This window comes from Rhagoletis pomonella, unplaced genomic scaffold, assembly GCF_013731165.1.
Source record: "Rhagoletis pomonella isolate Grant_MI unplaced genomic scaffold, Rhpom_1.0 Rhpom_scaffold_00006, whole genome shotgun sequence".
Lineage (NCBI taxonomy): Eukaryota > Metazoa > Arthropoda > Insecta > Diptera > Tephritidae > Rhagoletis > Rhagoletis pomonella.
This window is the reverse complement of record NW_023458560.1, coordinates 20,291,230-20,303,602: the sequence shown is the minus strand read 5'-3', so window position 1 is coordinate 20,303,602 and position 12,373 is coordinate 20,291,230. Positions and strand designations below refer to the sequence as shown.

At 36.2% G+C, this 12,373-nt stretch overlaps 2 protein-coding genes across 2 annotated transcripts in view; one reads left to right on the top strand and one right to left on the bottom strand.

Annotated features, from left to right (window-relative positions):
* Positions 1 to 12,373, top strand: part of LOC118740495 — a 139,165-nt gene that overhangs the window by 82,869 nt on the left and 43,923 nt on the right. The window lies entirely within an intron of this gene.
* Positions 8,072 to 9,283, bottom strand: LOC118740498. Its single transcript, XM_036472054.1, has 2 exons — positions 9,074 to 9,283; positions 8,072 to 8,239 (listed from the first exon to the last, which is right to left on the bottom strand). Exons 1-2 carry the CDS (start codon positions 9,278 to 9,280, stop codon positions 8,129 to 8,131), a joined length of 318 nt encoding a protein of 105 aa, XP_036327947.1. The 5' UTR covers positions 9,281 to 9,283; the 3' UTR covers positions 8,072 to 8,128.

The window sequence follows — 12,373 nt, the reverse complement described above, 5'->3', positions numbered from 1 at the left end:
GCTGCCACATATTTCAAAAGTAAAATGAAATTTTATGAACAAATTAAGGCAAGCAACACATTATGAGCGGCAAACAAGTGAGATTTAAGAAAGTTAAGTTAGCTAAGTATATGGCTATATGCAAGTCAATCGAAAGAAAGCTTTGTTACAAAAATGATTTTAATGGGGGTTCCTACCTTTTTAGAATTCTAAATAAATTGAGTTAACAAGTTAAACGATTTAATACGAAATGATGTCAAGTCAAACAAAAGAAGTTTAAGAACGCTTTATTTTAGCAATATTTTTATAGGAGTTGCCACCTAACTGAATTGAATAAGTTACTTTAATTAATTATATTAATACGGATGCCAAAGGAAACAAGTTGAAAGAGCTTTATATTGAAATATCTTGAAGAAGGTGGCCTCCTATTTAAACCTTAAGTTGAAATATGGATTTCAAACAAAAAATGTTTAAGAAAACTTTACTATGAAAACATGTATATAAAATGAGATATTAATATGAAGGAAAAAGTGTTAATTAAGAATAGAAATAATTAAAAAAAAGTAATAAACCCTAGTATAAGGACTAGCTACGAAATCTAAGTTGTTGTTTATATATTAGTACAAGTTATTTGAAATTTCACACTTAATTTTCTTTTTTGTTACAATTGAAATCATAACGTTAGACCAAACTTCTCGCGGACGAAGCTGCGAGAAAAAGCTAGTATTTATATTTATGTATACTTCCGCATCTGAGATAAATCTTCTATTTTAATTATCCCATCTTGCCCTCACCTGCCGCGATTTAAGCGCAATTTCGCCTGCACTCCACAGGATTCACAAATTCAATAGACTGTAACATGAAGCCTTTGCCTTTTCTTCTTTGAAGCTCTGTTTCCAAATTCGACATAAATGCCGCAATTATTGTCAAAATGCACATAGTTCGGTATCCAAGCAACAGCCAACAGCCAAAGCAACAGAATATACATACATATTGCGACGATACCCTACGCTATGCAAGTAAGAAAGCCAACCAAACAACAAAGTCGCTGCAAGAAATCCGGTCGCATAGCTATATTTCCGCCGAATGCTTCCGTCGGAAGTGAAAGGCAATACAACAGTTGAGGATATGCACGCTTTTATTTGCATTTGCATCGTCTCATTGCAACACCACCCAACCCTGTCTTCCTCGCCCCATTCGCCTTACCACAAACATTAGCTGCAGTTCCTTGGCCCCACTGCAGAATTCTGCATCATCTGTTGGCTGCAGCTCTCCTGACCGCTGCCTTTGGCGTGATTGCAATTGAAGTTGATGGGGTTGTTTTCCTACTCTTCCTCGGCTGGCTTGTTGGCTTTCTGAAAAAAAAAATGTTGGCCAAAAAGATAGCTTGCTTGATTCTATGCGCTCTGACTACTTACATACTCGTAGCTTGCTTTTGCGTTTGATAAAGCTTACTTCGTTTGCGTTTTGGCAGTTGATTTGTATTTGCGGTCCTTTTCTGTGCAATTTCTTGCTGGTTTCGTATTTAAAACTCATTTTCTATGTGAATGTGTGTGCGTTGTAGTTATTCAACTAGTACTTGTATTTATTTATGTTTGTATTTTGGTTTTCTTCTTTACTTATCTTTAGCTTGGTGAATAACTTTAGCCGCAACCGCTGTCTGAATGACTGTGGCGTACTCTCGGAGCTTTGCTTTAAGCAAAATACTCGTATTATACTGGACTGGCAAGTTCCAAGAGTGCCAGGCAGCAACTGGTGGCAGTGGATGATGTCGAAACTCCGCGGCAAATATTTAGATTAGGAGTTCTTCTAACTTATATATGTATGTACACATTGTTAACATTGTACAGCATTTTCTATAAAATATTTCACGAAATTCTTTAACTCTGCAACATGGCTTTCCCGCCAAGGAAAATTAATTGGGCCCTTTTCAAAACCCTGTTCAATGTTAAAGCGGTGTCGTTTTTAACCCCCCTTAATCCAATCGATGAAGTTTAGGTGGCAACGCGCCTACTCAACGCTAGCGCAGTTCCTGGTTCCATTTTCATAAATCCTAAAGTTCCCTTGTGGAACAGAGAGCTGAGTTCAAAACTCACACTTATCAGAGGAGAAATGTGAGTCAAAAAAGTCACTAGCCTAGGGCTGCCATAATCCTGAACCCTTCGACCAGGACACTAATCATTCCAATCAAAAACGTAGTAAGTACAGTTGCTTTGGTTCTGATATTATAAGCAATGTAGTTTTGTGGCACAATCCGTTGAGCTGAATGATTGATGATGATGAAATGCTCAAGTTCTGAATTTTTTAATCATAAAAGAACAAATTTCCCTTGACGGTGACGTTCCACCCATTAGCAAATTTCCGCATAAGCTACAACGCGATTTATGACCCATTTTTGCCATCTTGTATATGCATAACCTGAAGATAATGTAGGTAGGCTGTCTTAAGTGCGGTCATTCTAAAAGGCTTACCCAACAAGGACTGAAAAAAGTGCTTCCCTGTGTGCTTCCTAGAAAGGTGTTTCCTATTTAGAATTTACGCGAATGTACTTAAGTAAATATTTATATTACTTAGCATTAAAAATAAGATTCAATAGGCATTATAAGTCTAAATTAAACTATTTGATATTAACCTTAAATGAATTCCTTAATGAAGTATGATTTTTTTTTTTTAATTAAGAAAAACTGAAAAAAAAACTTCTTCAAACAAAGAATGGAAATAAAGGCCTTTTTGATGAGATTTTAGCTCCTGAAATTACCTTCTGGGTAGTACTTATGTATGACCCCTCAGCAGTGTACCTGATCAGGAACTTGCACTTTTTTGGCATTTCCCTAAAAAACATTGAGATTTTAAACGAATAAACTAAACAGAAAGAAAGTAAACTCACTAGATATTCAACATGTTACTAAAAACATTGCGTTATCAATTTGACAGAAAGCTTAACCTTTTTTCACAGAAAAATCTGTTAAAAATTAGAGGAGTGTCTGCATTGACCTTCATTAAAAAAACTAGGACCATTTCAGTGTGGACCAGGACACCAGGAAAATTTGTCTAAATCAGCACAAATCCTTTAAAACCAGGACGTCTGGCAGCCCTACACTAGCCGAAGCATTAGATTTTCTCTTGAAAGTCTTTCAACGGGATATGCCTTCTAAAGAAGCAAGATGGCACCTTTACGAATAACAGCAGCGAATCTCTGCAATACTTAATTCAAGTGAATTTCCCAGTCTCTTATTAGGAACAGGATCAGATGAAAAATATCACTTTCGTAGAAAGGTTCCAAAAAGTGAGGAGTCATGACAAATCTGGCTCCATTTTTGATAGCGGCAAGGCAATTATGAAGTATAGTAAAGATGGACTAATTGGCCCCCACCCTTTTGGCGGAAAAATTAAATCCGATTTCGATGAAATCTAGTTTCTACTCTCTCTTTTATTAGAGAAACCTAAATGTATAATATGGGAAAGATTGGATAACAATAACGTCCAAAACCTATAATCAATTAATGTTATGCAATTTCGGTTAGTTTTAGTTTCCAGCTTTCCACCCTCAGTAATTCAAAGGTTATATTTAAAATTTTATAAGCGTAAATATGCTGAATTCTCTCAATTTGTGGGCTCATATTTCCTTGTTTTTTGAAAAATTCTTTGCGCAAAACTATGTAGGTAAAATTCAGCTGAAAATCGAAAAATTAAGAAAATCGAAAGTTCGCGCGAAAATATACAATTATATGCTCGGAAATTACAAGAAATTTTCTATAACATTCGTCTAATCTCAAGACCTGACGACTCGGTAATAACATTTTTTTACTAATAACCGTTAGCATTTACATTTCCAAGTCAATTTTTCCAGGGACCGTAATAGTTATAACTTATAAGTAGGGTTGCCAGACGTACAGCTTTTGGGAGTAAACGTACTCATTTTTATAGCAAACTACTCGATTGTATCCAAAAACAAAATCTGGAAATGTACTCTTTTTTTAGTTTGTACTTCTTTTGTACTCCTTTTTTCAGCTATTCATTTTTTATCAAATACAGGGTGTTTTCTACAGATTTTACTTAAATTTTATTAATAAGTTTTAAATTTTAACCTTTATTATGGTTTACCAGCAGTACGGTAAAACTTTGAGAGAAAAGCGCAAGTGGCACGCAAGTCTTCGTCGGTTACTTTATTACATATCTTCTGTAACAATAGGCTAATTTCCTCCATTTGAGTCCTTTATACTCCGCCTTTTGTTCAACATAAAGCCTCATACCCAACAATCGGTGCCATTACATAGTGCCAAGTGGCATAACTCCCATTTTATAATTTGGGATTATGTCACTCCTTGTGTAATGACATAAACCCAATTTTTATACCGGAGCGCACTTGTGCCCAAGAGTATTATAACTTTGTTCACATAACGGTTGTTTGTAACAGGCAAAACGAATCGAGATAGATGTAGAAAAATGTATACATAAATGATCAGAATCAAAAGAGAAATCGATTAAGCGGTGACTGTCTGTCCGTCCGTCCGTCCGTCTGTGCACACGATAACTTCAGTAAAAATTAAGATAACTTAACGAAACTTGGTACGTGTACTTCTTTCGGACGTAGGACGGATGGTGTTGAAAATGGGCAAAAGCGGACAATAACCACGCCTACCTCCCATATAACGTTAGCTTTCAGAAATACGAAACCTACGATATTTTAGTAACTACTGAAGATTAGTCACTCAAAATTAATATTTAAAATAATTTTCAGACGAAAACTAGGAATATTATAAAGTTTTGAAAATGGGCGTAGCGACGACCACTTATGATCACATATATGTATCACGGTAACCGTTACCGTCTACCAATTTTTACAAAACTCGGTATGGTTATTGTGCTTGCCACATAAAAGCAAAAAGTTGAAAATTATTGAAATCGGGCTAAAATTACGGCCACTTTTTATATAACGGTAAATTTCAGTAATGTTTGAAACTCCTATATTTTGAAATTGAAGGACGCTAATTTACCTAAAATTGATACTAACAACAATCCTTTGAAAATAAGTAACATTATTTGGAATTTTTGAAAATGGGTGTGATACCGCCCACATATGACTGCATAAGTTTATCTCATTATGTCTAACTGAACGTTCTATCGAAGATGTTTAAAATAGGGGCAAAACCACCCTTATGTAGCGGTAGTTTTCTGAAGGGTCAAAAGCATATATTTAATACTTGCGCCGGGTATTTAATGTTGGGCTTCGCCCGAACTTAGACTTTCTTACGGGGCACCGAAATTGCGCATATGGGAACTGTGCATTTAGACATTATTTCGGATTTCGACCGAAACTGTGCATGTATGCATACCTTCGTCTTTCACATATGCATTATTTCGGTATTCTAACGAAAGTGTACATATGGATAATTTCGTTTTTTCTAATATGTATTATTTACTTCTACTTAGTAAGGCTTTTAATCCCTAAGCGCGGCCGAAGGCCGCCTACACAGAAAGAAGTTCTGCCCAAAAAGACTTCCGGTCCCCTTTTCCGGCAACACAGAAAGAAGAATTCTACTTAGTAAGGGATATAATCCCTAAGCGCGGCCGAAGGCCGCCTACGCAGAAAGAAGTTCTGCGCAAAAATACTTTCGGCCCCCTTTTCCGGCAACACGGAAAGGAGAGTTCTACTTAGTAAGGGTTATAATCCCTAAGCGCGGCCGAAGGCCGCCTAGGCAGAGAGAATTTCTGCGCAAAAATACTTCCGGCCTTCTTTTCCGGCAACACAGAAAGGAGAGTTCTACTTAGTAAGGGTTATAATCCCTAAGCGCGGCCGAAGGCCGCCTACGCAGAGAGAATTTCTGCGCAAAAATACTTCCGCCCTCCTTTTCCGGCAACACAGAAAGGAGAGTTCTACTTAGTAAGGGTTATAATCCCTAAGCACGGCCGAAGGCCGCCCACCGCGAAAGAAGTTCGTTTTAATGAATGCACTATTTCGGTTTTTGTCATATGCATTATTTCGGTTTTTTTCGTATGCATTATTTCGTATGCACAGTTTCCGTATGCACAATTTCAGGGTGCCTTTCTTACTTGTTTTACTTGGGGTTATGTCACTAAACGAAAAGGCGAAAAATGTAATTTTGGATTATAACCCTTACTAAGTAGAATTCTCCTTTCCGTGTTTTTTAAGCTGAATAACGGTAAATTGCAAATACATATATCGAAAACTTACTTATGGAAAAAATACTAGATTTTCGGAATCAGCAAGCGATTCTGCATAGGAATTGGATAGTGGCATCCAGTGCGCATATTTGTTGTAAGTCAGGGTTTTTTATGACACAATTATAAATATAAAAATTTTATAAATATCAAAATGTTTGTGTTTTTCTCTTACTTTTCTTGCTTAATTCCGATACTATACAAGTTGATGTTTTTGGAAATGCTTCAAGTTTTTATTTGCCTTAACGTATATATTTGAAAAAAATATATAATTTTTGATATTCCAATAATTAGATTTATGTTATAACGTTAGATAAGTAAGGATAGTTCCCAGTTTTCTTACTAAAATCCTATGAAAATTCACTATTTTGCTACTATCTCCCTCACTACCAGCGTAGTACTTTTCAGCTTTAAATCGGTCTGGCTCTTGGTTTAGCAACCGAATTAATGTCTGGCAAACTAATTTTAGATTCATTATCTAGTACTTAAACAAAATCATATTAAACTTTGAGCTTTATTAAAATGAGTTGGAAAATTATTATTTTTTAATAAAAAATGAGGTATGGCACAATATTAGCAACAACGGACATATGTATCTGACAATAATAAATCTACGTTTCTAAAAGCTAGTTATAGCCTATGAAAAGAAAATTAGCCTTGCTAAAGTTATTTAAAAAATTAGCATTTTTAACTGTAAAGATACGATGCGCACTAGTCAACGCAACCATTACCGCCTGCCAGATGGCCCCACGCTAACCGAGGGAGTGAGAGAGATGTCATATCAAAAAACCAGCTGTCCTGAAATTCTCTCTCGAACTACATATATTAAATGATATATTTACTAGAAAGAGCAATACCTTTTATTTGGTATATAATTTTATATAGTTAGGTTTAAGGACAACTGCCAACAGCGCACTCTGCTTACATCATGCGTTTTATTTTTCGTTCAAGAAACAAATATTACCTGGTGATTTTTTATTTTTCATTCCAAAATTAAAGGTGAGATCCCACGATTGCCGCAAATGGACCAATCTGGAACAATGTGCTGTATTGGACACAATAAAAAAATTGTCCCAATGAAATTCTGTACAGTCACACGGTTGCCTCTTTTTATACAATTCTCATTGCCGTTAGTTGGCGAAAAGCAATATAGTGACAATAATTGCCCCAAACTTATCACACGATTGTTCGAGCATGCGGCAATTGTGACCATAAAGTGTTCCGCTGACCTCTAAATTGTGTTTTTCTCTCTGTTGTGTAAAAATGGCGTATTCTTAATAAAAACAAGTAAGAAAGTCTAAGTTCGGGCGGAGCGGAACATTAAATACCCGGCGCAAGTATTAAATTATGTTTTTTCACCTTTCCGAAAGCTACCGCTAGATGGTGAGCCGGGGTGTATCAATTTTGAGTAAATTAGCGTCCTTAAATTTCGAAATATTGAAGTTTCAAGCATTTCTGAAATTTACCGTTATATGAAAAGCGTCCGTAATTTTAGTCCGATTTCAATAATTTTCAACGTTTTGCTTATATGTGGCAAGCACAATAACCACACCAAGTTTGGTATAAATTGGTAGAACGGTTACCGATATACATATATGTGATCATAAGTGGGAGGTGCCAGGCCCATTTTCCAAAATTTTACCATTAACGTATTTCTTGGTAAAGAATTGTTGCAAGCATCAACTTTGAATAAATTACACTAAGTAACAAAAAAAAAAAATTTCTCAGTCCTTGGGATGTAATTGTTATATCCTAGTCTGTTATGCCTTAAAAGTTTGGAAACCACCTAATATTCCTCGGAAACTTTGCTTTTGTGACCAGGACAATGTGATTCATTAAAATATGCTAAAATTATGAGAAAAACGTGTTTGAGTCTTTCACTACAGAGAAAATCATACAGAACAGCACATATAAATCAAAACTAAATTTTATTAAAACTTCAGAAAACCAAAAACATAAAAGTAAATCAGAAGCGGGTGGTTTTTCGACATTTGCGTTTAAACTGCGAGTCACTTTCTCTAATCAATCCCCAAATGTAATCTCCCATCATGTTCTCATTGTATTGTCCTTGGTATCGCCGCTCAAATTCCATTATATCCTGATGGAAGCGCTCGCCTTGCTCCTCTGAATATGCTCCCATGTTCTCCTTGAATTTGTCAAGATGTGCATCCAGAATATGGAGTTTAAGAGACATCCTGCAGCCCATTTTGCCGTAGTTCTCCACCAGACTTTCGACCAGCTCCACGTAGTTTGCGGCTTTGTGATTGCCTAGGAATCCCTGTACCACTGACATAAAACTCATCCAAGCAGCTTTCTCAACACGAGTGAGCTTCTTGGGGAATTCCTCAGACTCGAAGATTTTCTTTATTTGTGATCCAACGAAGATACCGGCTGTAACTTTCGCCTCAGAGAGCTTAGGGAACAAGTCTTGTAGGTACTTGAACGCTGAAGAATTTTTGTCGAGAGCTTTGACGAATTGCTTTATAAGACCCAGTTTGATGTGGAGTGGTGGCATCAGTACCTTCTGGGGGTCCACCACGGGCTCCCACTTGACGTTGTTCCTCCCCACTGTGAATTCAGTTCGTTGTGGCCATTCACGCTTACTGTAGTGTGCACTGTCGTTTCTGCTGTCCCACAGGCATAGAAAGCAAGGAAACTTGGTGTAACCGCCTTGCAGGCCCATTAAGAATGTCACTATTTTGAAATCTCCGATCACTTCCCAGCCATATTGCTCATACTTCAATGCGTTCAGCACTTTCTTGACATTGTCGTAGTTCTCTTTGAGAGATACTGAATGCGCCAGAGGAAGAGACGGATACTTGTTGCCATTGTGAAGCAACACGGCTTTGAGACTCTTGCATGAGCTGTCAATGAAGAGCCCATCTTCGCTGATGAAGAAGTTGGAAAAAAGTTCGTGACGCTTCCTCTGACATGTGACTTTAACACTAGGATCCAGCAAATTCCACTGCATCAGTCTGGACGTCAAAAGTTCAGCATCGGACTTGGTTAGACCAAGATCTCTGATCAAATCATTCATGTCCTTTTGGTTGGGATAGTATGAGTTTTTGTTATCAGCTAGTAAATTAAATCCTTCACCTTCATTGTCTTCCACACTCATGGAATCGGGGCTCTCAGGGGAAGACACCTGCTCTTTCTCTGGAGGAGTAGGAACGGGGCGGTCAGAGCTGTGTGGAACTGGAGCCATGGATGAAGGAATGTCAGGATACATGATTTGACTTGCTTTTTTGCCAGTCCGACGTTTGGAAGGGTCCACCATGCAGAAAAAGCAGTTGCTTGAATGGTCAGTGGGTTCTCTCCAAACTCTTGGCACAGCAAACTTCATAGCTCTCTTTTCCCCTCTGTACCATCCTGAAAAAAAAAATTAGAACAGAAAAGTACTGTCTAATAAAAAAGTTAATAGAAGCATTTATTTTACCCATAACAAAGCAATATAGTTTTAAAACGTCTTACCTTCCAAAGTCCTTTTGCAGTTTTCACACGCGAAATGAGGTGCCCAGGATTTGTCTTGATCACCCACAGGCATGCCGAAATAAGCATTGTAAGCTTCGCACATTTTAAAACCTGTTTCCAAAGAGTACTTATTCGCTCTTGTTTTGATAAAATATCCGCAGACATAACAAAATGCATCTGCAGGATACTTGCAGCCTCGTGAAGCCATGTTTGAACGAATTTATCTGTAATAAAATAAGAAACAACTCTCAATAAATCACAAAAATGTTGCAAAATTTATTGCGACGACTTTGTTGTTTTAACTAGTGTTGGGCAGTATCGAGTACTTTTGTGTATTTACTACTTTGGTATCGATACTTTTAAGCATCGGGTACTGTCGATACTTTTCAGCATCGAGTACTGAGTACTTTTGGAATCGATACTGCCCAACACTAGTTTTAACACACACAAATGTAGAGAAAACAAGTTGTATGCGCTCGTGTATCAGTTTTCAACAAACAAGCATAAAAATAAACGCAGATAAGCGCTGCCATGGTCACAAAAGCAAAGTTATCTTGCGACAATAGCTGTTTTCTATACTTTTGGGACCTAACTGACTAGGAAATAACAATTACAACCCAGGGACAAAAACCTTGTTACATAGTGTTATTTACTGATTTATCGAAGATTTTGTATTTCTCTAAATTACCGTTATATGGGATGTGGGCGTGGTTATAGTCCGATTTTAAAAATTTTCGGCGATTTTTTATGCTGTACCAAGGCCAACAACTGTGCCAAGTTTGGAAGAAATTAGTGCAGCGGTAACCGAGATATACACATGTAACCATAAGTGGGCGTGGCTACGCCCATTTTCCAAAAATTTATAACACTCTTAGTTGCCGTCTAAAAATAGTTGTAAATATTAATTTTGAGTGAATAATCTTCAGTAGTTACTAAAATATAGCAGTTTTCGTATTTCCGAAAATTACCGTTATATGGGATGTAGGCGTGGTTATTGTCCGATTTTTTAAATTTTCGGCCATTTAGTATGCTGTATCAAGGCCAACAACTGTGCCAAGTTTGGGAGAAATTGGTGCAGCGGTTACCAAGATATACACATGTAACCATAAGTGGGCGTGGCTACGCCCATTTTCCAAAAATTTATAATATTCTTATTTTTCGTCTAAAAGTTATTGTAAATATCAATTTTTAGTGAATTATCTTCAGTAGTTACTAAAATATCGCAGTTTTCGTATTTCTGGAAATTACCGTTATATGGGAAGTGGGCGTGGTTAAAGTCCGATTTCGCCCATTTTCAATACCAACCTACCTTGGATTAAGGGAAACCTACATACCAAATTTCGTTGAGATATCTCAATTTTTGCTCGAGTTATCGTGTACACGGACGGACGGACAGACGGACAGACGGACGGACAGACAGACATGGCTTAATCGATTTCTTTTTTCATCCTGATCATTTATGTATACATTTGTCTATATCTATCTCGATTCGTTTTGGCTGTTACAAACAACCGTTATGGGAACAAAATTAATATACCCTTGTGCACAAGTTCGCTCGGGTATAAAAAATAAATCAATTGCACCTGCTTTGTATATTGCGGGGTCATTTTGTGCAAATTTGTTGTTGTTTGAAAGCAAAGAAGCAAAAACTTGTGCCCAACGAAAACTCACGCATTTATTTAGAAGTTTGATTGTATAGTTTTTTTATTTTTCGACGATAACTGCAACGTGCTATGTGGAGTTCAAGTTGCAACAGTTTTCTTTTTAATTTTGTTACGTAGAGGTTTTTTTATTCATTACAAGTAAAATTGGTACAAAAGAGTTATGTTTGTTTAAATGAAAGCTGCGAATTTACATAATTTATGTTTGGAATTAAATTTTATAATTATATGTACAGCTCGCAACAAAAGATAGCACCTTAACATTTTGATCAGTCTTGACTTTTTTCTTCTGTTGTTTAATCTTAATTTTTTCCTATAAAACCATAGCTCATTGTCTAGTATAAATCACATAAGTCCAAATTCCAAACTTTATACAAAAATTATAAACATTTCTTAAAATTTTGATCACAATTCAATGGTTTTTAATTTGGGTTTCTAGAAAAAATTTTGTTTTGCAGTTTACAAAGTAATTTACAGAGAAGAAAGAGCATAATACCGTCAGCTAAAAAAATTATAAAAAATCAACAGGATCTTTTAGCAACTTCAAACCTCCACCTTATTGTACTAAATTTTAATGAGCTACAAAACTAAATAACAATTTTTTTTCTAGAAATCCAAATTATAAACCGTGGGATTGTGTTCTAAAGTTTAAGAAATTTTTATAATTTTTGTATAAAGCTTGCAATTTGGATTTATGCAGTTTTTGTTAGACCTATACTTTTATACGAAAATAATGAAGATTAAATAAGTAGAAGAAAAATAGTTAAGACTGGTCAAAATGTTGAGGTTCTACTGCTTGGTCGTGGGCTGTGTTGAACTTTTTAGTTTTTTTTTTTAATAAATTTATACTGTCATGGCAGTCCGCCATTTGGTGACATAAAATACCTTTCGTATTCTTCTCGTATGAGTTTTGCTTGTGGTGGTATATATCGCGGCAAAGATTCCGTTATCGGACTTCAAGAAAAAATTATAATTTCACTACAAATTAAATTAAAAGTTATGTTGCTTCCGAAAACAAGGATATTAATTTCAGTGATTTTTGGACACATAAGGAAGCAAAAAAGTAAATTATTAATAAA

Excerpts from the sequence above, each read along its gene's own strand:
- LOC118740498 (XM_036472054.1), bottom strand. The coding sequence starts at position 9,280 with ATGAGTGTGGAAGACAATGAAGGTGAAGGATTTAATTTACTAGCTGAT. Across the intron at positions 8,240-9,073 it reads GTCAGAGGAAGCGTCACGAA|CGATACCAAGGACAATACAA; the intron begins CTTTTTTCCAAC and ends GAATTTGAGCGG.